General features: G+C 61.1%; 7 protein-coding genes across 7 annotated transcripts; 2 read left to right on the top strand and 5 right to left on the bottom strand.

Moving 5' to 3' along the window:
- Positions 1-5: 5 nt before the first annotated feature.
- LOC117642984 lies at positions 6-7,159 on the bottom strand. The gene is made up of 6 exons (XM_034381621.1): positions 6,994-7,159; positions 5,745-6,001; positions 5,565-5,670; positions 526-5,451; positions 190-462; positions 6-65 (listed from the first exon to the last, which is right to left on the bottom strand). Exons 1-6 carry the CDS (start codon positions 7,006-7,008, stop codon positions 6-8), a joined length of 5,637 nt encoding a protein of 1,878 aa, XP_034237512.1. The 5' UTR covers positions 7,009-7,159.
- A 2,224-nt stretch (positions 7,160-9,383) lies between these two features.
- On the top strand, positions 9,384-10,712 carry LOC117642675 (keratin-associated protein 5-4-like). The gene is made up of 2 exons (XM_034381096.1): positions 9,384-9,571; positions 9,902-10,712. Exons 1-2 carry the CDS (start codon positions 9,500-9,502, stop codon positions 10,526-10,528), a joined length of 699 nt encoding a protein of 232 aa, XP_034236987.1. The 5' UTR covers positions 9,384-9,499; the 3' UTR covers positions 10,529-10,712.
- A 753-nt stretch (positions 10,713-11,465) lies between these two features.
- On the bottom strand, positions 11,466-13,670 carry LOC117642676. Its single transcript, XM_034381097.1, has 3 exons — positions 13,512-13,670; positions 12,103-12,300; positions 11,466-12,020 (listed from the first exon to the last, which is right to left on the bottom strand). Exons 1-3 carry the CDS (start codon positions 13,557-13,559, stop codon positions 11,715-11,717), a joined length of 552 nt encoding a protein of 183 aa, XP_034236988.1. The 5' UTR covers positions 13,560-13,670; the 3' UTR covers positions 11,466-11,714.
- Positions 13,671-14,989: 1,319 nt separating this feature from the next.
- LOC117642983 lies at positions 14,990-15,963 on the bottom strand. The gene is made up of 3 exons (XM_034381620.1): positions 15,916-15,963; positions 15,616-15,729; positions 14,990-15,252 (listed from the first exon to the last, which is right to left on the bottom strand). Exons 1-3 carry the CDS (start codon positions 15,961-15,963, stop codon positions 15,115-15,117), a joined length of 300 nt encoding a protein of 99 aa, XP_034237511.1. The 3' UTR covers positions 14,990-15,114.
- Positions 15,964-17,781: 1,818 nt separating this feature from the next.
- Positions 17,782-19,400, bottom strand: LOC117642482. Its single transcript, XM_034380718.1, has 3 exons — positions 19,100-19,400; positions 18,506-18,808; positions 17,782-18,174 (listed from the first exon to the last, which is right to left on the bottom strand). The coding sequence occupies exons 1-3, from the start codon at positions 19,169-19,171 to the stop codon at positions 17,866-17,868; spliced, it is 684 nt and encodes a 227-aa protein (XP_034236609.1). The 5' UTR covers positions 19,172-19,400; the 3' UTR covers positions 17,782-17,865.
- A 523-nt stretch (positions 19,401-19,923) lies between these two features.
- LOC117642782 (keratin-associated protein 5-5-like) lies at positions 19,924-21,307 on the bottom strand. Its single transcript, XM_034381318.1, has 2 exons — positions 21,180-21,307; positions 19,924-20,912 (listed from the first exon to the last, which is right to left on the bottom strand). The coding sequence occupies exons 1-2, from the start codon at positions 21,240-21,242 to the stop codon at positions 20,514-20,516; spliced, it is 462 nt and encodes a 153-aa protein (XP_034237209.1). The 5' UTR covers positions 21,243-21,307; the 3' UTR covers positions 19,924-20,513.
- A 423-nt stretch (positions 21,308-21,730) lies between these two features.
- LOC117642751 (adenylate cyclase, terminal-differentiation specific-like) lies at positions 21,731-23,320 on the top strand. Its single transcript, XM_034381250.1, has 2 exons — positions 21,731-21,884; positions 22,028-23,320. Exons 1-2 carry the CDS (start codon positions 21,834-21,836, stop codon positions 23,267-23,269), a joined length of 1,293 nt encoding a protein of 430 aa, XP_034237141.1. The 5' UTR covers positions 21,731-21,833; the 3' UTR covers positions 23,270-23,320.
- The last annotated feature ends 75 nt before the right edge of the window (positions 23,321-23,395 follow it).

The raw sequence follows: 23,395 nt of genomic DNA, 5'->3' as shown, positions 1-23,395 counted from the left end.
CTAATTCATATTGCCCTTCGAAAATTTACAGGTACCAGCCAACAAACTACTTCATTTGGGTTTTTCTATAAGATGTGAAAAGTTACATTATTTAAAAGAACATTTAAAAAGCAAGGAAAAACACTCCCATTGTCTCTATTTGGGAAATCTATGACAGCTTCCTGCCCCCCTCCAGCCTCCTTTCCAAACCCCCCCCCCAATCTTGCTGAGCCTCCGCACCACGGTCCTGGCGCGCTCGGACAGGAAGCTCTGCAGGCTGCCCAGCACGTTGACGACCTGGATCATCCTCTGCACGGCCTTCTGCTCGCGCTCGGCCTTCTCCTCCTCCGTCTCGCCGCTCTTGGGGATGAGGTCCTCGAAGGCGGGCGGCATGGGCGGCGGGCCGCGGTGCCGCAGGGCGTACGGCGGGTAGGCGGCGGCCGCGTTCACGGCGCTGACGGCGTCCGCGGCGTCGTCGGCGTGCTGCGCGTTGGTGGCGGTGCCCTGGGCCGCGGCGCCGGCGTCGTGCTGCCGCGCCCTCCTGGCCAAGTCCGGGGTGTCGCCGGGCAGCGCGGCGTGCAGCGGCGACAGGCGGTGCGGGTGGCGGAACTGGTGCAGGCGCGGCGGGAACGGTGGGGCGGGGGCGTCCAGGAGGAAGTCGTTGTCCTCGGGCACGACGTCCTGGAAGTCCAAGGGGGCGGTCTCCGGGGCCACTTCTGGAACAGCCTCGGGAAGGGCCTCCAGGGTGGGGTCGCTGACGACGGACTCTGGGACGGGCTGCTCTGGCATCACGTTGGCGTTTACCGCGTCGGCTTCCGGAACGGCCTCCGGTACAGTCTGCTCCAGTGGAATGGCGTCGGCCACCGCGTCGGGATGCTTGACGTCGGGGATGACTTCGATCTGGTCGTCGGCCTGCTTGACGTCGGGGATGACTTCTATCAGGTCGTCGGGATGCTTGACGTCGGGGATGACTTCGGTCTGGTCGTCGTCCTGCTTGACGTCGGGGATGACTTCTATCTGGTCGTCGGGATGCTTGACGTCGGGGATGACTTCGATCTGGTTGTCGGCCTGCTTGACGTCGGGGATGACTGGGAACTGGTCGTCGGCCTGCTTGACGTCGGGGATGACTTCGATCTGGTCGTCGGCCTGCTTGACGTCGGGGATGACTTCGATCTTGTCGGACTGCTTGACGTCATGGGAGGCCTCGGTCTTGAGTGAAGGCGGTGGTGAGTTCGAAGGGGACTCTTCGGGTTGAACTCCCTTCCTCTCGGTTTCCGCTTGCGCCGCCTGGACCAACTCGGGCACCGCGTCAACCGACGCCTCTGGACCCGGCCCCGCGTCCGCAGCGGAGCGCCGCCGCCGGGATGCGGTCCAGCTCACGGAGGGTTGGTACGCCTGCTGCTGGCCTGTTGCCGAATCCTGCGACTGGGCGTTCTTGTACCCCGACTGCTGGTAGCCCCCGACTTGGTAGTTTTGCTGGTAGTCGGTGAAGACTGGATACGGCTGATATTCTGGCTGCGGCTGGTACACGGATTGTTGGTACGTGGACTGGGGTTGGTACTGTTGGTACTTCGCCTGAGGTTGGTAGCCGGATTGTTGGTACTCTGGCTGCGGCTGATACATGGATTGTTGGTACTCGGCCTGAGGTTGGTACACTGATTGTTGGTACTCGGGCTGCGGCTTGTACTCGGGCTGCGGCTGGAACATCGCTTGCTGAGGTTGGTACGCCTGGTACTCCTGCTGCAGCTGGTACCCGGCTTGCCGCTGTTCTGCCTGTGGTGGGTACACTGGGAACTGGTACTCGGGCTGTTGGTACATTGCCTGCTGGTACACGTCACCGAGGGCGTGCGGGTGGCTGACGACGGGGACCGGGCTCGCGGCGTGCCCCTGACGGTGGTGTTGGTGGTAGTGGCCGTAGTGTGGCTGCAGAGGCTGCAAAGCTGGCAGCGGCGGCAGCGTGGCCACCTCCACGTCCAGGACGGCGTCGTGGTGCTCCCAGGGCGCGGGCCGGGCGAACGTCTTGAAGCGCCTGCTGGCGGTGCGTCGGTGCGCGGGCGGCCGCACCTGCGTGTCCTCGGGCCTGGTGATGTCCGGGAAGGGCAGGAAGGGCGCCAGCGAGGCCAAGGACCGCGGCCACGGCGCCTTGGTGGTGGTGGGCACCATGAAGGGCAGCCTCAGGCCCTTCTTCTTCTTCTTTTTCTTCTTCTTGGCGGGCTGCGGCGTGGTGCTGGGCTCCTGGATGAGGAAGTGCAAGTCCTCGTCGGCCAGGTCGAACGTCTCCGGTTTCGCGGTGGGCTCCGCGGTCGACGGGACGTGCACATGTTGCGGCGGCGGCAGGTCGGCCTCGTACTGAAACTGGGCCTCGGTCACCTTCTCGGCGCACTCGGTCGCGTCTTCCACTTGGGGAGGGGCGGCTTCGGCGGGGGCGTCTTGGGGCTGGTTGTCGCCGTGGGCCGACCGGACGAAGCTCTGCCGGTGCACTTGCTCCTCCTGGTTGTCCTCGCTGGGCATCAGCAGCCTGCCAGGCTCCTGGAGGACGTCCCGCCTGCTGGACGCCGGCGTAGTGGTGGCGGCCGTGAGGTCCACGACGGCCGGGGTGTGCTTGGCCCCGACGACGGCCTCGGTGGTGGGGGTGGGTTCTTGATGAGGTAGACGAGGGCTTTCAGTGGAATGAGGCACCTTGGTGGCGACCACCACTGCCTTGGCCTCGTTGACGGCGGCGGAGGATGGTGCCCAGTACTTCGACTTGGCGCCTTCGGCAGGCGCCTTCTGGATGGAGGCCGTGACGGCCTGTTTGACGGTGTCGGGCGACGGACCCCAGTGCTTCGATTTAGTTTCCTTGGCCGGTGACTTTTGATGCAGCGGGGAGGTGGCCGCGGCGGCAGGATGTACTACGACGGGGACGTTCTGGTTGACGGGGACGTTCTGGTTGACGGGGACGTTCTGGTTGACGGGGACGTTCTGGTTGACGGGTACGTTCTGGTGAACATGGACGTTCTGGTTGGCGGGGTGATTCTGGTTGACGGCGACGTTCTGGTTGACGGGAAGGTTCTGGTTGACGGCTTCCGACGACGAACCCCAGTGCTTCAATTGAGTGTCCTCGATAGGTGACAGCAGAGTGGTGTCCGCGAAGTTAGGGTCCACTGCGACGGGGACTTGCTTGTCATGGATGAAGCTGACTGCGGGTGGACCCCAATGATCCGATTGAGAGTCCTTGACTGGGAACAATTTAGTGGCATGCTGCAGTTTTAGTTTGCCATTTGAATCTGGCGTGGTCTCCACCTTCGGCTTTGACTTTTCTGCACCATGAAGAACTGATTGTGCCGTTGCTGCAGGACTCGATGGCACTGCGTTGTTTACCGCTGTTGTGGCGGCCAGGTGCAAAGGCAGGGTCTTCGCCGTGGTCGGGTCGTCCTCGAACAGCAAGTCGATGTCTAGGAGTCCTCGCACGGCGTCGTTGTCACCCACCGGGACGGGGAACTTCATGGTGATGGGGGCCTCCTCCACGGCCTTCAGCTCCTCCTCCTGGTCGTGCCGGGGCGTGAGGACCGGCTCGGGCTGGTTGTTGGACTCCACCATTCGCCGGTCCTCGCGGTCGTCGTGCACCAGGAGCTCCTTCTTGGCCACGTGGCTGTGGGAGTGAGTGCTGGACTCCGGCACAGAGGCCGCCGTCGTCAACTCAACGGGCTTGACAGGCTTTTCTTCGGCGTGCTGCGGGGCGGGGTGGTTCACGGGGTCCTTGTCCTTGACGTCCACCTGGCTCTGGGCGTGCGCCGCCGTCCCCGACGATGCCGCGTCCTGCTTGGGGTCCGCGAACCTGATTCCTTCCGGCAGGAAGATCCTGGTCATGCCCGGGAAGGTGGCGTCCTCCTTGTCGATGGTCTCGAGCGCCTCGCCGACGCCGAGCTGCCCGATCTTGGCGGCGAAGTCCTCCACGTTCACTGGCAGTGCGGCGTTGTCGACGGGGTCCGTCTTGAGCTGCTCGGCGCGCGCGGTGGTGGCCTCGAGGTTGCCGGTCTTGTTCTCCAGGTGAGTCTCGTGCTTCACCGGCACCATCTGCACCACCTCGACGTTGGGTTTACGGTCGTCCTTCGTGGCGGTCTTCTGGTGCAGCGGCGAAATGACAGGGGCTGCGTGTGCCGCGACCGTGTTCTGCTGCGAGGCGGCGGGCTCGGCGTCGTGCTTGGCGGGCAGCAGCTCGATCATGTGGACGGGGGGCTGCGGCAGCACGGCGACGTGCTTCGCGCTGGTGCTTGTTGCAGCTTTCTTGAGGACAGCTTTCTTGGCCACCTCAGTGGGCTGGTGTTGCAAGCTGGTTTTGTCGGTCATTTTCTGATGAATGGAGTCCATCGTGGACTCCTTGATGGTTTGCGGCGGCTGGCTGTAGCTAGGGGCGTCGCCCTGCTGGACGGGGACCATCTTGACCACCTCGGCGGGTTGCTGCATTGGGTGGATTTCGTCGGCGGCGTTCTGCTGGAGAGAGTCAATCTGGAACGCGTTGTAGGTGCGCGGAATCTGGCTGTTGCTGGTAGTGGCGCCTCGCTGAGCGGGGACCATCTGGACCACCTCGGCGGGCTGCTGCATTGGGGGGGTTTCGTCGGCGGCGTTTTGCTGGATAGAGTCCATCTGGAGCGCCTTTTTGGAGTGGGGCAGCTGGCTGAAGTTGAAGGCGGCGTTCTGCTGGACGGGGACCATCTTGACCACCTCGGCGGGCTTCTGCATTGCGTTGGTTTCGTCGGCGGCGCTCTGCAGGATGGAGTCCATCTTGACGGTGTGCAGTGGCTGGCTGTTGCTGGTAACGGTGCTCTGCTGGACGGGGACCATCTTGACCACCTCGGCGGGCTGGTGCGGCGGGCTTTGAATGACCCACCCTGGCGACGCTGTGGTGGTGGTGCCGTCGACGACGGGGTCCTCCCTCTTGACCGTTGGCGGCGGCGTGTCCACTTGCAGGCGGCCCAGCGCGATGGAGTCGATGACGTCGCTGGCCTCGGTGTCCTTGAAGCCGCTCAGGTTCACGTCCCCGCTGAGCACGTCCGTCGGCGCGGGGAGGGACTGCTCGGTGTCGTCCAGGAAGGGGTGCAGCTGGTCGTTGGCGGGGACCTGCACCTGGACGCCCTGGACGCCCTCGACGTCACGGCGCCGCCGCATGTGCGGGCCCAGCAGCTGCACCCAGGCGTCGGGCGAGATGCTGGTCGTCTTGCCCTCCTTCGCCTGCTCCGCGGCCTGCATCATGACCAGGTTCTCCAGGAAGGCGACGATGTCGTTGCCGCTGGGCTGCGGGTCACGCGGATGCAGTACTGGTGGCGGCGGCAGGGGCGGCTGCACTGACTCCATGAACTTGTCCAGCCCCTCCAGGAAGGCCCCCACCACGTTCTCCGTCGTGGCCTCGGGGGCGGGGCAGGTCGGCGCGGGGTCCTCGGACTCCCTCTCGAACACCACGACTCCCTCCGGCTCGTCTGACGAGAGCTTAGTCTGTTGAGCAAAAGAAGCAAGAACATTTTAATACAGGGGCGTAAAACCGGCAGCATTTTATTTCTAAGGCCTTCGTTTGTTACCGAGTTCAGTTCCTGTCACTCAAGCCGTACCTGAGAGTGGGATCCATCCGGGTCCATGAGCTCCAGCTCCTTCTCGAGGAACACCAGTACCACCTTGCCGTCGGGGTGCTTCTCCTCGGGGGGTGGCTTGTCCACGCTGCAAACAAAAACACGAACACTTTTTGAAAAAGTCGATTACTAAAACGCAGTGTTGTTTCTCACGGCCCGAACCTGTGGTCGTCGTGAATGATCTCGTTGAGGATGTCGTCCTCCGCGTGCTTCCTCATGACCATCATGAGGTCGGCGGGGAACAGCAGCCGGTCCTGCTCCGAGCGCTGCTTTCGCTGGTACGCGTCCACCATGGCGGACCACTGCTTGGCGATGTCGCCGATCACCATCTCCTCGGAGTCCGGCGAGGACGTGGACGACGGCGTGGGCGTGGTGTACCTCGCGTGGCACCCCGCCAGCAGCAGGCACGCGGCCAGGACCTGGCGGCAGCAGAGCCATCAATAGCAAGTCAGGCACGGCGCCGTGCTGGGTAGGCCACGCGCCGGCCTCCGCGCGGAGATGGCCGTTGTGGTGCCTACACCGCAGGCGCTCTGGATGGCAAGAAGGACGTCAAAAGAGGGGCCGGGCCACAGTGGGCCAGAAGACCGGTGGAGGCGGCCAAAACTCTGGACGCGCTTTGAGCTCCGGAGTCGCTTATAGGGACTCTGGAGCTCAAAACGCGTCTAGAGTTTTGGCCGCCTCCACTGGAGCACGCGGGCTCCCACACGACCCTTCATACCGCTGCCAACTGTCACGCAAATACGCAGCGGCCGGTTTTGAAAGGGCTGCCGACCCACGCTTGCCTATTGGGCAACTTCTTGGGGGCGAAGCCCAGGTACTTCCTAGAAGCAGAGCAAGGTTGGCGACCCGCGAGGCTAACACTGACCTATCCGCGCGACGATATCTGTGGCGGGAACGCGGGGAAGCAGCACAAAACAGAATAACAAGGTCTCGTAATTATCACGAGTCTGTTTTACACTGTATTACATTTGAGAAGGTGAAGGAAATCCAGAAACTATAATGTGGCGGTTTCAAAAATTGAAGACTTTTCACAACGGGCGACTGAAAATTCATTGTGCATCGACTTTTTTTTACGGCGTCGAAACGCATTTGATCCGCGCACCTACATGGTGGCGCGGCGTGAGCCTGTTTACTCGACACACAAACCAATCACAACAACCACGCGGTCTGAGTCAGGCGGAATCAGGCAAGGGGGCGAGGTCGCCGCCGGTCGGGTCTATCTGGTGTGTTGAAAACCGGAAACGAACTGCCGAATCGGATGTCACGCCACATGGAGCACGGCAACCCCTGTGCGCGCGCACCCACACACACGACCAAGCATACCAATACGCAAACACACACAGACGCACGCACGCACACACGCACGCACACACACACACAGACGCACGGGGGTGACGTCGTCGTCGCGTACCTGGGCGACCAACATGGCGGCCGACGAGCTGGTGCCGTCTCCGCCGCGGGGGTAGCTTGGCCGCGTCCGGCACTCCTTGAGGAAGACGCGCTCGCTGGTCACGAAAGAGGCGCACGCACACACGCGCACGCACGCACACGGCCGGGGCAGCAGGGGCACTGGCGGGCGCGCGGCGACGCCCCGTTCCCCGTCATGAATATGCTTACGTTGGAGTTAACGTCGGCGGGCACCGGGCCGGGCCGCAAATGGCCGCAAGGCCCGTACTGAGCGGCGCCCAGGATGGCGCGGACAGGAGAGCGAGCGCGCGATGGCGGGGAAGGGAGTCGAAACCGCGCACGGCGGGACGCCGGACTTAGGGTGTGACGGAAGGGGTGATCAACCCCTGTTTGAACGTCGGAGAGGACATCGGCTGGCACAAGCGTTCTCAGTGACCGAAAGGGACCTGGAATAAGAGTGACAAGGGGGCGGGGGAGTGACAGGAGCGACATGGAGGAGCCTCCTCGCCATATTGCGGTGTCCAGTTTCCTTGTCGAGACGCCCACTGTACAACCCAGTGCAGGCGCTCTCGGGGCCGGCGGCGCGTCCCCGCCTTGTCCGCCGAGTCCCCGCCATCGGCCGGCCGCCCCAGGTTGGCGATAACGGCATGGATGCAGCACTCTGGCGTCACGTGGCCGCCATCCCGAGGGCCGTGGGGCAGGGCAGGCCGGGGGCACGGGGCAGCACCAGTGTGCGAGGGAGCGGAGAGAGGGGGGCGAGGCGGCGGGGGGTTTGTGCAAGCCGCCATTGCTGCCTGTGCATTCTGCGGGCGAAATAGCGCAGGGTCGGCTAGCGCAGCACGGCGCAGCCAGCGGCCCTCGCCGCCGAAACCACTGACGAGGCTGACGAGGGCGGTGGCGGCGTCCGGAGCACCCCGTCGGCGGCCAGGTGCGGACCCGGCCGCGTGTGTGTGTGAGAGAGAGAGACAGCAGTCTGATTCCGGAACGGCGCTTCGTCGCTCTGTCTCTCTCGCACTCCTACCGGACGCCGCATGGGTGCGAGAGAAACAGAGCGACGACGCACCTTTGCGGAATGAGCTTGAAGGCGGCCGCGTTCAAAATCCCCCGCCGCCAAGTGTGGGAGCGAGAGAGACAGGAGGGCGTCGGCGGGTTGTCGCGCACGAGCAGCGCCAAAGCACGCCCCGCGACGGTCTCGCGTTCGGCCCGTCCATGCACACCGTGCACACCCCCACGCCACGCGCGCCGCCGTGCGATTCAGACGAGCCGTTTCGTCGCTCTGCCTCCGTCGCACTCATGGGGTTCCCCATGAGGGTGCGAGAGAGAGACAGAGCGACGGAGCGTTCTTCTGACTCGCTCGGCTGGCCTTCGCACGCGAGACGTATTTGGCGGGGCGCTGGCGGGGCGCGGCCGTTCGACGACAGGGGAATGCCCAAAACCTCGAGTACGCAGCGGCGGTGCAGTGGCGGTGCAGTGGCGTAGCACAGTGGGCCAGAAGACCGGTGGAGGCGGCCAATACTCTAGACGCGTTTTGAGCTGCAGAGTCGCTAAAAAGGGACTCGAACCGAACGTGTGACCCCACCAATAGACTGCTCTCCGGACGAGGAATCCATTGGAGGGGTCCGACGTTCGGTTCGAGTCCTGCTTAGCGACTCTGGAGCTCAAAACGCGTCTCGAGTTTTGGCCACTCCACCGGTCTTCCGGCCCACTGTGCGTAGCCATCCCAACTCACAGAAAAAACTCAAACCCACGCTCCGGAAAGAAAAAGGAAAAGAGGGAAAGAGGAAGCTGGTATTCGAACCGCCGACTCAACAATAGTCATTGTTTTTGCGCGCTGCGAATGGCATGCACAAGGCACACAACCGCACTATCCATCCACTATCGCTATCAGGTCCAGCGGCGACTGCGCGAGAGAAGCTGGGGCGTCGCATCGGGTTCACACGGTGATCGCCCCGAGCCGAGCACGCCGACGACAAACAGTCGCAGACAGAGGTCTCGGGGTGCGGCTGCCGGCAACGCAATGCAATGCGTCTGCCGCGCTAATTTGCCGATCGAAACCCAGTTAGTTTCCGTCGCTCTGTCTCTCTCGCACTCATGGGGCGTTCCGTACAGGTGTGAGAGAGACAGAGCGACGAGCACGACTCTCGGGATCAGTCTGCGGAAATGCCGGAAACTACACACGGCTAGTGGGGAAGCGCCGCGTGAATGGCACGGCGATCGCTGGATCGCCAATATCGCCATACTTCCCCGAGCGATTGGCGAGGAACCCGCACGCAATCGGCGCGCACCTCGGCGTGCCGCGTGCCGCCGGTACTCAATGAAAGGCGATAAGTGCGATTCCCCGTGATCTTTACCGCAAACACGGACTCGCTAATCACGCCGGGCACCACACTGGCAAAGCCGGGCAATGCCTGAAAAGGCAGCGCGCCGCCGCGGACCCTTCCACTCCACACCTGCTCCACCCGCCGCTCGGACGTCCGACTTGGACCGGAACCCCCGTAAGCATCTGCGTCATGAGGCACACGGCGTGCCTGGGCGTGGCGGTGGCCGCCGCCGTCGCCGTGCTCTTCGCCGCGCACCCCTCGGTGAGTGACATGGGACTTTTCCCCCGCCGAGAAGGCAGGCAACCCACAGTGGGTAGAGGCGGCACAAAATTCTAGACGCGTTTTGAGCTCCAGTCCAGAGTCGCTAAATGGGACTCGAACCGAAAGAGTGACCCCACCAATGGATTGCTCTCCGAACGAGGAATCCATTGTTGGGGTCACACGTTCGGTTCGAGTCCTGTTTACCGACTCTGGAGCTCAAAACGCGTCTAGGATTTCGGCCGCCTCCACCTGGCCCACTGTGCGACGCCGGGGAGCTCTATAGAGCTATGTTTCCGCCAACCGTGCTCATTGTTTGCGTGTCGCCTGCAGGACGCCATGGACTACATGGTGGTGGAGCACACATCGCAGAGGGTGCTGGGCCCGGCGGTGATGCACTCCAGCCCGTGCGGCGGCTCGCACGTGCAGGCCGTGTCCTACCCCCAGCACTCGTACGCCACCGCGGCCTCCTCCGCCCCCTGCAGCTGCGGGGGCTCCAAGGCCGACGGCACCTGCACCTGCGGCAAGAGCGCGCCCTCCTGCCCCTGCGGCGGCAGCAAGGCCGACGGCACCTGCACCTGCGGCAAGAAGACCTGCGCCTGCGGCGGCAGCAAGGAGGACGGCACCTGCACCTGCGGCAAGAAGAAGACCTGCGGCCGGAACAACCAGTCCGAGATGAAGGACCTCGCCGAGGAGGGCATCCACACCCTGTTCAAGGTGATGCGCGGCGGCTTCAAGGTGGTGGAGCACCTGGCGGACCACATCAACAAGAAGGCGCTGATGAAGCCGTGCCCGCTGAAGAAGCCCTGTGGCTGCGGCGGCGGCTGCGGCGGCGGCTGCGGCGGAGGCTGCGGAGGTGGCTGTGGCGGTGGCTGCGGTGGCGGCTGCGGTGGCGGCTGCGGCGTCCCGGTGGTGCCCGTGGTGCCCGTGGTGGCGTGCGGCTGCGGCTGCCGTCGCTAGCGCGACTCCAGCGATAGTACAATCACGCCTCCAGCCGCTGCATCGCGGCATCGCGCGGTGCGTGGCACGACACTGCGTGCGCGGTGCGTGCGCCGGCCGTCCGAGATACGCGGCCCCGCGGCACGCCTGCACGTCGGCGTCAATCAGTATGCCCAGGCACGCGGGGCGCACGCCGGGCCCAGAGGGCCACGCCCCCGCACAGTGGGCCAGAAGACCGGTGGAGGCGGCCAAAACTCTAGACGCGTTTTGAGCTCCAGAGTCGCTAAATAGGACCCGAACCGAACGTGTGACCCCACCAATCGATTCCTCGTTCGAAGAGCAGTCCATTGGTGGGGTTACACGTTCGGTTCGAGTCCCATTTAGCGACTCCGGAGCTCAAAACGCGTCTACAGTTTTGGCCGCCTCCACCGGTCTTCTGGCCCACTGTGCCCCGTCGGGCCGACAGCAGACTCTTTCCGAAAGTCGCTTTCGTCACTCTGTCTCTCTCGCACTCATGCGGCGTCCCGTATAGGTGCGAGAGAGACAGAGCGACGAGAACGACTCTCGGAATCCAGTCGACAGGCCGACTCCATGGCACCCGTCTCCACGGACGAGACTGCGTGCGTATGGTGGCGGTCCCAAAGTCCACCTTCGTTTTATCGGAGTTTATGATTTTCGAGATTGAGACGGTCGTGAGAAATTCGCGAGGAGATTTCAGTTTCAGTTTGTGATTTCGTTTGTGAGGCCATTGGGCCAGGCCTCCGGAATCAAAGTCCTTTTTTTCCTCTTCAACTTGCACTTCCTTTTGTTCTTTTGGTTTTCAAATTTAATAAAATGTTTTTAATAAAAAGTAATTTGCACTACCTTGTACGTTGTTGACACTCCTTGGAGTACACTTCACAGCCACGAAGTCTCAATGAAATTTATCAGTACAGGGGGATGAATTGAAACGAGTACATGGGTGAGAGATAATTTATTGAAAACGTAATAATTTCTTCAAATGTGGGTCATCTTTCCTCTCCGGTTTTAGAATGTCTTTTATACTCTCCATGAACACTTAGTCAGCTGGAAAGATGGCCCACAGTGCGACCAAAACAGTGATGATATGGACGTGGCGCATGGTCGATGTAAGTAACTATTTTTGTAAAAAAAAAATATGATAGGAACGAGATTGCTTCGGCTGTCAAGCCAAGGCGGCAGTGCGCTCTCAAACTGCTGCTGAGGGGTTCTCGATGGCAGCCTTGACCTTGTTCTGGACCTCGATGGCGACCTTGGAGACCTGGTCCATGACGGACTCGAGGCTCTTCTTGATGTCGGTCTGCACGGGGGTGAGGTTCTGGGCCAGCTTCTGGGTCTCGCTCACGACGGCCTGCATGCTGGTCTGGAGGGACTTCTGCAGCTCGGCGGCCTTGGCCTGGACGTTGGGCACCTGCTTCTGGAGGTCCTCGACGGTGGTGTTGATCCTCTTGGCCATGGCGGACACGGCGGAGTTCAGGTCGGGCTTGGAGGAAATCTGAAAACAAAATGAAAAATTATTAGTAACTTAAAACAGAATGGCAGTTTGGTATTTCACGTATCAAGAGACTTGAAAATACCTCGGTGACGATGTCGCTGATCTGCTTGGCCAGGTCCTTGCCTCCCTGGATGATGCTGTCGGCCACCTTCTGGGGCTCGGGGAGCTCCTTGACGCCGAGGGCCTTCTGCACCTCGACGGCCATGTTGTTGATGGCGGTCTGGGCCTTGGCCACGACCTCATCGAACTTGATGGGCTCGGCGGCCTTCTCGGCGTACGCCTTCATGGAGGGAAAACCACAGCGTTAGACACGGCGTCGAAAATGAAAATGAAGCACTTTTTGGGGGCATTGCACATTGCACCGCATTGCACTCTTTTTTTAATCCGCCCGCCCGCGCGTCGCGCTGACTCGGTCGCCGTGTTGCCTGGGTCAGCACGGGCCGAGGGCAATTTGCCGGGGCTGTGGCGTGCCGCCGTGCCGCCGTGCATGGCGACAGGCGCGTATCGAGGCGACCGACGTGACATAAGGCTCCACATAACACGACCGGGCGGGGCGGGGCGGGCACGCCGGGGCGGGGCGGGGCGGGGCGGGGCGGGGCGGGGCGGGGCGGGGCGGGGGCACCAGGGGTTATCGCGAAAAGCCAGTGAGAGGGAAAAGCCCCGACTCGCTGTCGCGCTGTCGCCATGGAAAACAGGAAGCTCGAGATAAAGAAAGTCTATCGCGATGACGTCACCACGCAGACCGCTGGGGTCAAAGTCACTCAAAGTAGTTCAATGGACATGTTAATGGATCCGGCGTCCCTGGATTCAGTCCCGAAGGAATTCGACGAGAACTGAAAGTGATACCAGAGAACGCCAGACCGAATCTTCAACGCGCACTCAACAGTTCTGAATTTCTGGCTCTCCGCGGTCCACAGGGCTGTGGGGGACGGCCGGGGTGCTTATCAAGCGAGGGGCCCTAGAGGTCGAGGCCGGGGCCCTAGAGGTCAGTGTCCGAGAGGTCTATGCCCTAGAGGTCGAATCCCTAGAGGTCAGGGTCCCAGAGACTGTAGCTTAGAGGCTGAATCCTAGACGATGGAGCGAAGCTGGAATCCTTGATGCCGCGGTCAGGATGGGGTCCTGAGAGCCGAGGCCGTAGGAGGCCGAGCCCATGGAGTTCAGATTTCGCAGATTTTGCAAATTCTACTCCGTTCCTGCCCTTATTGCTCGACGAAGCTTCGGACTCGGCGCGCGCCAGCCTGTGTACTTCAGAACCGCCCCACACCAAAGCGATGCGGGGGGTGCCCGTCGCGGGAGGTTCCCGTCGAGGGAGGTGCCCGTCGAGGGAGGTGCCCGTCGAGGGAGGTGCCCGTCGAGGGAGAGTGCCACCCAGGGGACCTGGACGGTGACCATCACCAGGTGGCACCGCGAAGCAGCCCGTCAAAGCCCCCAAGCTGAACGTCGGTCGAAGCGACCCGGCAAGGACGGCACGGCCAGGTGCAGCAGCCTTACCTGCGCAAGGCAGAGCGCCGCAACGACGAACACGATCTTGAACTGCATGTCTAGGACGGGGGGCGAAGCAGAGCGGGGCAAGGCACGGTGCGGCGACGGTAGATCCTGACCACGGACTGGCGGAGCTGGGAGGCTGGGAGCCGTGGGCCCACTGGGGCCCGCCGTGACCCTTGCCCCTCCCCACCAGACCGCAACGCCGCACCCCGTCCCGCCACGCCCCGCCCCGCCCCGCCCCGCCCGCTCCGACCCGCCACACCCAGCCCGCCTCCTTCGCCCGCTCTGAGTCACCCCTACCAAGGCGAGGGGCAGTACGACGTGGCCCGTACACGTGACCGCGCCCTCGACGCGGACGTGGTGGGCGTCCTGAACGTCGTGAACGTCGCGAAGGCGTCCTGAACGTCGTGAACGTCGTGGACGTCGTGAACGTCTCCGCCTCCTTCTCGCTCTTCCTTTCCGGCGGCCGAGACGTCCAGGGGACGAAGGTGACACTGATTGCCACCAGGTTTCGTCATCCGTTGGGATGCTGGCCGCACGGCCGCCGTCAATGAAATGGCGTCCACCTCTCTCCGCGTGAACGTAGGTGTAGGGCCCAAAGGTGATAGGGCCGAAAGCGGGGGGAAAAACACCCAAAAGGTGTGGCGTCGGTGTGCAGTCGATCCCGCCGCGTACACGGCAGGCGCAGGAAACAGTTGACGGGGTGCTATTTTAGAGTGGCGGGGTTGGTCACAGACACCCAACGCTGACCGAAAGGAAAAACTCTCACGCGTGAGGTAGTTCTCTTACAGCCCCACGCCGTTGAGAAAACTTGATTTCTTTTTTTGCGCGGTGTCTTGCGGTTTTTTGTCCCCTAGTGAACCACCTCGGCGATCCGGCTTTCTTCCCCGAAAGGCGAGACTCTTCTTATCTCCGAGATTGTTTACTGCTCTGCCCTGTTGCCCAACGAGTCCGAGGGCGGGGGCGCTGCCCTGCAGCCCTGCAGGCCGAGGCGAAATTGGAAAATCAGACACTTGGAAAGTTTAAATGAGGAAAGCCGCCAAGGGCAGGTTTCCTCTCTCCATTCCGTGTCTAATTTTAACTTTTTAATCATTTATTTATTTCTTGCTCATACTCGTGACTAGGTGTGGACGTGTTTTACGTCGAGCAGTAAAACACAGTGCGCTTCAACACTTTGTAACACATTTCATTCAAGAACTGTCTGCACAGGTACACCAAGAAGGCAAGCTGTTGCAGAATCCTGTCTGATTTAGTTATTTTTTTACGGAGTTATGAGTTGTGCTCGAGCAAAATTTGTCATTCACATGTACGTAGGTTTCTACACCGCAAAAACCGTTCTGATTCTGGGAGCATTCCTGAGGATTCCTGACGGGTAAGCCCGGTGAAAAACGCGTCAGTTGTACTGCAACTTGTTCACATGCTCTGTTTTACTTCAATGTTTCATCGGGGGTACTTTCTTGGGGTGAGGGAAAAGTACAACGCTCTCAGCAGGCCTCACTAAATTTGGATTCGGTTTTAATTTTTGACGATAGTTGGTGACAAAAAATGGGGGCGAAATGAGTGAGGCATCGTGACTTCAGTCGACCGGTCGGCCGGCAGCCAGGGCTCCTCAAGGCTTGGGGGTGACGGAGCTGACGGCGTCCTTGACCTGCTGGGCGGCGGAGGAGAGGCTCTCGGTGACGTTCTTGAAGAGGGCGGAGGCCTCGGGGTTCTTGGCGATCTCGGACTGGATGACGTCGGTCAGGTTCTGCGCGGCAAAGAGGCAAACGGTCGAAAGATGCGGAAAAACCATCCGAAACTCGTCTGAACTCGAGGTTTTGGGCGTGCCGAATCTTTTTCGAAATTGAATCGTATTTAAAATCGTATTAAATCGATCTGGGGTAACCTAAATGCGTTTTTCAAATTGAAAAAAAAAACAGGCCAAGAATGTGAAACTTATAAATAAAATTTAAGTTCATAGGTCCGAAACAACAGAAAAAAGTGTCAATGTCACCTGATGTGGGTATAAATATTGGAAATTCGGTTATTGGAAATTTTCGAGATTCGATTCGATTTGAAAATATCACTCCGCACACCATTAGTCGGAACACTAAACAAATCCAGGGCTTACCTTGAACATGTCGCCGACGGCCTTCCTGAGGTCGTCCACAGCCACGGACACCTTAGCCTCGACGCTCTTCAGGGAGCCCTCCTCGGTGGCATCGGGCCTGGACAGGACGAACTGCACGCACCAAAATGAAAACCACGTTAATGAAACCACACTCGATTCCTTGTCGTGGGTAATTTGTTTCCCACAGATCACCACAAAAAAGATAATAAAACGAAGTCAGAAAGGCAAGTTTGAACCGCGGTTGTTGAATCCCCTATTTCCCCACGGTAAACCGGCGACCGGTTTTCCCGGCGCCCTATGGGGGAAGAAGAAGACCGCGAGGGCGCACACCAGGAAAACGGAGGCCATTTTTGGCGGCACTGGGATGCATGCACGTGAGAAAACACGCGCGAATGGCTCGGGCCGCGGAACCTCTTATAAGAAGACCGCGGGAACGCCCCCGCCCAGGGAAGCGGAAACCCAGACTGTTGGCGGCACTGCCGAGCGCAGCACCTGCGAGCCTCCAAAAGCACGACGCCCCCACGGCGAGACAAAAGCCGCGGGAACCTCTTTTGCACGGTGACCCCCCTCCGCGGTGATAACGGCCACCGCCCAGCGGACCATCGGGCCCAACCCCAGCACTGTCTCCGTCCCTGTCCGACGCGTAGACCAGGCGCAGCCTCCGCGCGCCGCGTCTCTCTCGCACGGTCAAGACAAAGCCGTCTTTTTTCTCTCTTTGGCGCAGGGCCACCAACACGTGCAGCTGCACGCGCGCTTTTATGCAGCTGCCGTCACACAGTGGGCCAGAGGACCGGTGGAGGCGGCCAAAGCTCTAGACGCGTTTTGAGCTCCAGATTCGCTGAATGGGACCCGAACGTGTGACCCGACCAATGAATTGCTCTCCGAACGAGGAATCTATTAGTGGGGTCACACGCTCGGTTTGAGTCCTGTTCAGCGACTCTGGAGCTCAAAACGCGTCTAGAGTTTTGGCCGCCTCCACCGGTCTTCTGGCCCACTGTGCGTCATCGCCGTCGCCGTCGTCCAAGCGCGGCTGGCGTCCATCCTGGCTCGACGCCGCCAGCGGCACGCCCACGGAGGACGGCCACGCAGGGGCGGATACAGAGCCGGTCTGGAAAGGGGGGGGGGTGGCACTTACTGGGGTAAAGTGTTGCTTTTGGTCTACCATTCAGGTGGCTGGCTAGGGGCCAGGGCGGGGTGGATATCCCCCACCCCCTCCATCCTGAATCCACGTTGTGGTGAGGCCGGCGAGAAGGTAGGTTGGGCTGCCTGTCCAGTCGGCGCCGCGCCGCGCTGACGGGGAAGCCTACCTCGCCGGGGCCGCGTCACTACACTGGACTTTGCTCGCGGGACTCGAAATTCCCGCTACTTCTGTCGAGCTGCGCGGTGCTGCGCGGCTGGCCTTAGACCTCGCTCGTGTTTTTTGCTGTGTATTCTCGGTATTATTTGCAGAGGAGGGCGGCGTCCGCGTCGGCAGGCTGCGTCCGCGGCACTGCGGCTAGACAGGCCGGCCACGGGGTTATCAGCCAGCAGACTGATGCCGAGAGTCGCTTTTCGTCGCTCTGTCTCTCTCGCACCTATACGGGACGCTCCGTGAGTGCGAGAGAGGCAGAGCGACGAAAGCGACTCGGAATCAGTCTGCAGCGCGTTATCGGAAAGGTCGAAGATGGCCGGGAAGAGGGCCAGCACGGCCAGCACAGCCATTCCGAACAGTGCCATTTCGCGGCGCTGTCTCTCTCGCACTCGCAGGGCGTCGCGCGCGAGAGAGACGGAGTGACAAAAGTGCCGTGCAGAATCGCCGCGTGCTGTTGCTGATCTCCCACAGCGCCCTCGAGTGCGAGAGAGAGGACCGCGTTGCCTCGGAGGGCCGCCGCAACTGGGGCGCAGTGCGGCAGCGTGCGACCCTCGGCGCGGCCGACAGGCCGGCAGGCCGACACCGACCGGCTTCTGACAAAGGCATTCGATTCGCCTTGAACCTGCGGGGCTGCTTCCGGAAAGTGTCTCGTCGCTGTCTCTCTCGCACCCTTACGGGACGCGTCGTGTGTGCGAGAGAGACAGAGCGACGACACCACTGCTCGGAGACAGCCCGCTGGGCGGCCCCCAGGGCGAGGGCCACCAGTACCCGCGGGTGTTTACAGTGTGGTGGCGGACGCGAAGAAAAACAGCAGATTGCACGCACTTTGATTTATTGCTAGGAAAATAAATAATTTGCATCACCCGTCTGACCCGGACTGTGGTTCGAGGGCGGGGACTTCATGGCCGTAGCGAGATTTTCTGTATGGCCGGGGACGGGTCGTCGCGGCCGTCGCCTCCAGGGGCTGCTTCGGGCTCCTCCGGCTCGTCTTCTTCCTCCTCGTCGTCGTGGTGGTGCGTGGCGGCGCGCTCGCGCTCCAGCGTGGCTTGAGCGTGCCTCAGCGCCTCGGCCCGCCGGTCTTCCTCGTCCTGCTGCAGCCTCCTCAAGTACGTCCTGGCGATGTTGACCAGCACGGGGTTGGGCGGGCTGTCCTCCGGGTCGGTGTCCTGGTGCTCCTGCTCCGCGCGGCGGAATCTTCCGGAGAAGGACTGGGTCAACAGGAAGAATGCAGTTTAGACGAAACCAGCCGCACAGTGGGCCAGAAGACCGGTGGAGGCGGCCAAAACTCTAGACGCGTTTTGAGCTCCAGAGTCGCTGAACAGGGCTCGAACCGAACGTGTGACCCCACCAATGGATTGCTCTTCGAACGAGGAATCGGTTTGGTGGACCCCATTGGTGGGGCTACACGTTTGGTTCGAGTCCTGTTTAGCGACTCAGGAGCTCAAAACGCGTCTAGAGTTTTGGCCGCCTCTACCGGTCTTCTGGCGCACTGTGAGCCGCTCTCGCTCTGGACATGTCACTGAGATTTTCAAAACGTACCCGAAACGGGTGCCAGGCGGGCTGGCTCTTGCGCTTGCGCAGCGTCTCCACGTCCTGGGCCTTGTTGGCCTCCACGGCCTGCAGCAGCGTGGCGGCCAGGTCACACAGCGTCAGCTGCTTGCAGCACCGGCTGCGCGGCCCGCCGGAGAACATGCTGAGCACGGGCGAGAGCAGGTCGTCGTCCATCAGGTCGCGCGCGTGCCGCGAGTGGCCGCGGACGCCGCGGACGCCGAGGACGCCGTCGGGGACGCCCAGGACGCCGTCGTGCGCCGCGGGGACAGAAAGTCGCATGGCCGCGGACACCTGAAATCAAACGGAGAACATGGAAACTCATACAAAATGGAAGAAAAAATGAAACTCAAACAAACTAGGAACATTTGAGGTTTTTAGAGTTTTCCAAAGATCGGAACCAATTCTTTTCCTACAAGTTCTTCAGAAGCCCCCCTCCCCCTAAAAAATTAGTGCTTTGGCTGGGAATCGAACTCGTAGAAGTTGTCATGTCGCTAAAAAGGCCTCGTCGCTTCCGGTATTCGATCCGAGGACCGCAGCTCTCCACCGCCGTTCCACCGGCCCGACCTAGATGGTGGCTGTTACCTGGTGCGTCAGCAGCAGCGCGGCGACCAGCAAATACACGTCCAGTTCGGAAACATCCGAACGGCGGAACATTGTGTACTGTTGTCGGCGCGGCGGATACAACTCGGAGACGGCGACGGGACGACGGGGCGACCGACGTGCGGCCTCGAACACCACCGAGTGTCTCAGGCTGCACACCCGCGAGGTGTATATGCGGGCCGATGCAGGCCCAATCAGCCTGGCCGTGCCGCCGCGCGCGTAATTGGAGACCGCGGTCGATAAGGCCGCCAGGCACCACCGCGACGGCCGACGACGGCGAGGGTCGCGATGGCCGCGGACACGTGACACTGCTTCTCCGGGACGCCGCCGACGCCGATGACTGGAGGTGAGGCACTCGTCTCACTTTCTCACTGATAAGGTCGAACGAAGAAACGGCCCGGCACAACGTGCGTGACATTGTTCACTCACTCTAGTCAACCAAATTACTACGTTTCGAGCGCATGCAAGTGGAAGGTAGAAACTGATTTCGGATAGATAAAGTCTTTATCGGCGCATTGCAGCCACACTGGCGGTGTTATCAACTAGGCATCCATGTCTGGCGCGAATTGAAAGTCAACTTCAGTTTTTGTTGTTGTTCTTCTTTTCTCTTTGTGAAATGAAACAATTGCCCGTCTTTCAGGAAGCTGCACGCGTCGGGACGCTGTTTCGAGACGCTGGCTTGGCTGCGGGCGCGCTGGGTGTCGTTTTGATTGTCTCAGCAGCACTTTTACTCGCTTTGGTCAGCAGTTTATAGCGGTGGGTGGGGCAAAGGGGGAGAGAGGCGTCGATGACAATAGAGGCACAAATTCCAGAAGTATCGGTTCTTTTATTGTTTTTTTTTCAATGCTGCAATGTAGCTCGTGTCGAAAGAGAAATGGGTACGAGGGCTGACAAATTTTCAATAATAAATTTCACTGATTAGGTTTTGACAGGAATAAACACCAGTACGCACGGTTACAATTTAAATGTGAGATTTTTCACTTTTTTTTACATTTTAATTTAGGATAAAATTTGACACTCCGTTTCTGTTCGTCTTTTTTTTTCTTTCCAAACATTAATTTCGCATCAGCCAATAAGCCGCAACAGGTTTTTGAGTCCAAATAATCAAAATGAGAAAGGTAACCAGAAGAGAAATACGTTCGAAAAGATAGTCAAAATAGGATTGCTGGGGTTAAACCGTCATGACACATCCGCACCAAAAAGCAAAACAAAATATAGACCAAACTTAAAATTTCTCACAAATTTAGTTTGTTTTTTTAGTTTATAGCATTCAAAACAAAGTTGCCAAAACGGGCCTAAACGTGCGTCATACCCTCGTCGCTGTGATGCGGTCCTGTGGGGTCGAGCTCGGCCGGCCTCACGGCCTGGTTGGGGTTGCAGAACGTCTCAGCGCTTCTCAGCAGCCGCAGGGCTGGGGGCAGCCGCACACGGGGGCGGGGGCGTCGCAGATGCACGCGGGCACCAGGCACTTGTGGCAGCGGGGCCTGGGGGCGGGCACCAGGAACTTCTTGCACTTGGTGACCTCGATGAAGCGGGGTCCGCAGCCGCACTTGCCGTGGTGGCCGCAGGGGGCGGGGATGCCGCAGGAGCCGCCGCAGAGGGAGCCGCAGCCGCACTTGGGGGCGGGGGCGGGGATGCCGCAAGAGCCGCCGCAGATGGAGCCGCAGCCGCAGCTGGGGGCGGGGGCGGGGGCGGGCAGGGACAGCTGGATGGGCACGGTGGCCACGGAGAACTTGGCGCCTCCGCCGCAGCCGCAGGGGCTAGCGCAGCCGCAACCCCCGTGGAAAGGGGCAGCCTGTAGACAGAGGGCAGGCCAGTCAGCACAGGGGCAAGGACAACGACACGGACACTGAACACTTTCCCACACTGTATTAGTTTCAGTTCTCTCTTTACGTATGCAAACAAAAAAGAATCGGCCACTCTCGTTTCGAGAAAATGAAAAATAAAATGCAACACGTCTCTCATTGCACGGGACTGGATCGAACTTCTTCGCAAACCAACTACGAATTTCAAATTTTGAACACCCAAACAGGCTCAGCTAAACACAACGAACGGGTCTTACCTCGATGAGGCCCACCAGGACGGCGGACAGCACCAGCGCCTTGAGGAGTGTGGACGACTTCATGGTGGTGCGGAGTGTGAGGGCGTCAATCGGAAGAGCGCCATCTTATACATTCGTCGTGGACGCCACGGGGGCGGCGGCGCGCGGCGGGGTGGGGTGGGGCGGGGCGACGTGAGTGGCCGCGTTCCACAACGGCGAGGTGTTCAAAAGTCGCGCGGGGCGCGCAGCACGGTATTTGTAAACTGGCGGGGCGGTGGAGGTCGCGCAGGTACTTGACACCGAGGTATCAGGTCGGCGACGTCACCGTCAAGGCAAGGGCGTTCGTTGGCCACCCCCAGGGTGTACGGCCGACGTGCACGCGGCCAAAGCCCGCTCGGCGCTTTCATTGATTCAAGATGAGTCACGTGGTCCCGCGGCGGGATGGCGCCAGCCGCCGATCACCGCCCCGCGCCGCCGCGCCCCGCCCCGCCCCGCTGCCGCGCCTCGCCCCGCCCGGCCGCGACGGTTGATACGTGCCCAAAACACTACCTGGGGTAAAGCAGACGAAATGGCGCCAAAACCGGCAGACGCGCAATCAACACGTTTGTGGATATCAGCCCTCGGCGAGGTATAAAAGCCGAAGCGTCCGGCGACTCCACGCACTTCCCCTTCGACATGAGGGCTTTCATCGTGTTCGCGGCCCTCGCGGCCATCGGCGTCGTCTCGGTGAGTGTTTCACTTTGGGTTTCGTCTCGAGTTTCCGCTAGACTTGGCCGTTGTAGTGTGTCAGCGAAATGTTTTTCACGTGTTTTGCTAGGTCTTTCTGGACTGTGTTTCTTAACGGATCCCTTTGCTTGTTTCCTGCGCAGGCACACTGTGGCCGCCCCGACCACCAGCCCCAGCTGGCGTCCATGCCCGCCGTGTACGCGGAGGCCGTGGCCGCGGCAGTGGCCCAGCAGGAGGCGTCGGCATTCGCGGTGGCCAAGGCCTCGACCCAGTCCCAGGTCGTCGTGGGGGTGCCAAGCGGCCACCAACAGCCCGACCGCAGGCCCCAGTTCGTCTACGCCGCTCAGCACCAACAGCAGCAGCAGCAGGTGCAGAAGCAGCATGAGCAGCGCACCGTCGTGCACACCACCTCTCGCCACGAGCAGCAGCAGCAGCACCAGCAGCAGCGGTACCACCACCAGCAACAGCACCAGCAGCAGCAGTACCACCAGCAGCAGCACCAGCAACAGCAGCAGCAGCAGTACCAGCAGCAGCAACAGCAGCAGCGCCAGCAGCAGCAACAGCAGCCACGCACGCAGGAGCAGCCGATTGACCAAGCCAACGACTTCCCCATCCCTGCGTTCAGCGCGGCGTCCTTCAGCCAGCAGCAGCAGCAGCAGCAGCAGCAGCAACAGCGCGCGCCCCAGCAGCAGCAGCAGCAGCAGACCTTCACGAACTTCCAGCCCTCCGAGTCTGAAGGCTCCTTCAACCCCAGTGAGTCCCTCAGGTGCCTGCCTCTCCTCCGGTCTTCCCCGTCTGCCCAACCCTCCTCAGCACCTGAGAGGGAACAGCCCCGCGGCTACGGTCAGGTGCAGCAGTACCGCCAGCCCCAGCGCCAGGAGCAGCAGTCCTACGTCAACCAGCGCCAGGAGCAGCAGTCCTACGTCAACCAGCGCCAGGAGCAGCAGTCCTACTTCAACCAGCCCCAGCGCCAGGAGCAGCAGTCCTGCGCCGGTCAACAGCAGAAGCAGCAGTCCTACGCCCACCAGCCCCAGCGTCAGGAGCAGCAGTCCCGCAACCGTCAACAGCAGCAGTCCTACGTCAACCAGCCCCAGCGCCAGGAGCAGCAGTCCTACGTCCGCCAGCCCCAGCGTCAGGTGCAGCAGGCGCAGCAGTCCTATTCTGCTCACCCATCTGCCGCCCCCGCCGTGCAGGGCTGTTTCAACCCCCGCCCTGTCGAGCCCTGCCAGGACGACAGCCACGAGGACGACGACCAGGAGGTCCCGATCGTGTACGCGCAGGCCCCTCAGCCCGCCGGCAAGCCCGCCAAGGGCTTCTACTACAACGCGCCACCCGCGGAGTGCGACTCCTGCCACAAGCCCGTGGACTCGTGCGGATGTCTGTGAGGGAGAATTGTGTGAGCGAAGACGGAAATTAATAAAAGGAACTTTCACGTATTTTGCTTTGTTTACATTTCACCCCTTTACGAGTAACCTCCAGGACAAACTCGATATTTCTCCACAATGTAGAGG

This window comes from Thrips palmi, unplaced genomic scaffold (genome assembly GCF_012932325.1).
Source record: "Thrips palmi isolate BJ-2018 unplaced genomic scaffold, TpBJ-2018v1 HiC_scaffold_16, whole genome shotgun sequence".
Lineage (NCBI taxonomy): Eukaryota > Metazoa > Arthropoda > Insecta > Thysanoptera > Thripidae > Thrips > Thrips palmi.
Note: the sequence above shows the minus strand (reverse complement) of the source record. Positions and strands in the feature narration are given on the sequence as shown.

Excerpts from the sequence above, each read along its gene's own strand:
- LOC117642984 (XM_034381621.1), bottom strand. Across the intron at positions 5,671-5,744 it reads ATCATTCACGACGACCACAG|CGTGGACAAGCCACCCCCCG; the intron begins GTTCGGGCCGTG and ends TTTTGTTTGCAG. Across the intron at positions 66-189 it reads TCAGCAAGATTGGGGGGGGG|AAAAACCCAAATGAAGTAGT; the intron begins GTTTGGAAAGGA and ends CACATCTTATAG.
- LOC117642675 (XM_034381096.1), top strand. The coding sequence starts at position 9,500 with ATGAGGCACACGGCGTGCCTGGGCGTGGCGGTGGCCGCCGCCGTCGCC. Across the intron at positions 9,572-9,901 it reads TCTTCGCCGCGCACCCCTCG|GACGCCATGGACTACATGGT; the intron begins GTGAGTGACATG and ends TGTCGCCTGCAG.
- LOC117642676 (XM_034381097.1), bottom strand. The coding sequence starts at position 13,559 with ATGCAGTTCAAGATCGTGTTCGTCGTTGCGGCGCTCTGCCTTGCGCAG. Across the intron at positions 12,301-13,511 it reads CGGCGCTCTGCCTTGCGCAG|GCGTACGCCGAGAAGGCCGC; the intron begins GTAAGGCTGCTG and ends CCCTCCATGAAG. Across the intron at positions 12,021-12,102 it reads TCAGCGACATCGTCACCGAG|ATTTCCTCCAAGCCCGACCT; the intron begins GTATTTTCAAGT and ends TTTTGTTTTCAG.
- LOC117642983 (XM_034381620.1), bottom strand. The coding sequence starts at position 15,963 with ATGGCCTCCGTTTTCCTGGTGTGCGCCCTCGCGGTCTTCTTCTTCCCC. Across the intron at positions 15,730-15,915 it reads TCGCGGTCTTCTTCTTCCCC|CAGTTCGTCCTGTCCAGGCC; the intron begins CATAGGGCGCCG and ends TTTTGGTGCGTG. Across the intron at positions 15,253-15,615 it reads CCGTCGGCGACATGTTCAAG|AACCTGACCGACGTCATCCA; the intron begins GTAAGCCCTGGA and ends TTTGCCGCGCAG.
- LOC117642482 (XM_034380718.1), bottom strand. The coding sequence starts at position 19,171 with ATGTTCCGCCGTTCGGATGTTTCCGAACTGGACGTGTATTTGCTGGTC. Across the intron at positions 18,809-19,099 it reads CGCTGCTGCTGACGCACCAG|GTGTCCGCGGCCATGCGACT; the intron begins GTAACAGCCACC and ends GTTTGATTTCAG. Across the intron at positions 18,175-18,505 it reads CCGCCTGGCACCCGTTTCGG|TCCTTCTCCGGAAGATTCCG; the intron begins GTACGTTTTGAA and ends CTGTTGACCCAG.
- LOC117642782 (XM_034381318.1), bottom strand. The coding sequence starts at position 21,242 with ATGAAGTCGTCCACACTCCTCAAGGCGCTGGTGCTGTCCGCCGTCCTG. Across the intron at positions 20,913-21,179 it reads TCCTGGTGGGCCTCATCGAG|GCTGCCCCTTTCCACGGGGG; the intron begins GTAAGACCCGTT and ends CTCTGTCTACAG.
- LOC117642751 (XM_034381250.1), top strand. The coding sequence starts at position 21,834 with ATGAGGGCTTTCATCGTGTTCGCGGCCCTCGCGGCCATCGGCGTCGTC. Across the intron at positions 21,885-22,027 it reads CGGCCATCGGCGTCGTCTCG|GCACACTGTGGCCGCCCCGA; the intron begins GTGAGTGTTTCA and ends TTTCCTGCGCAG.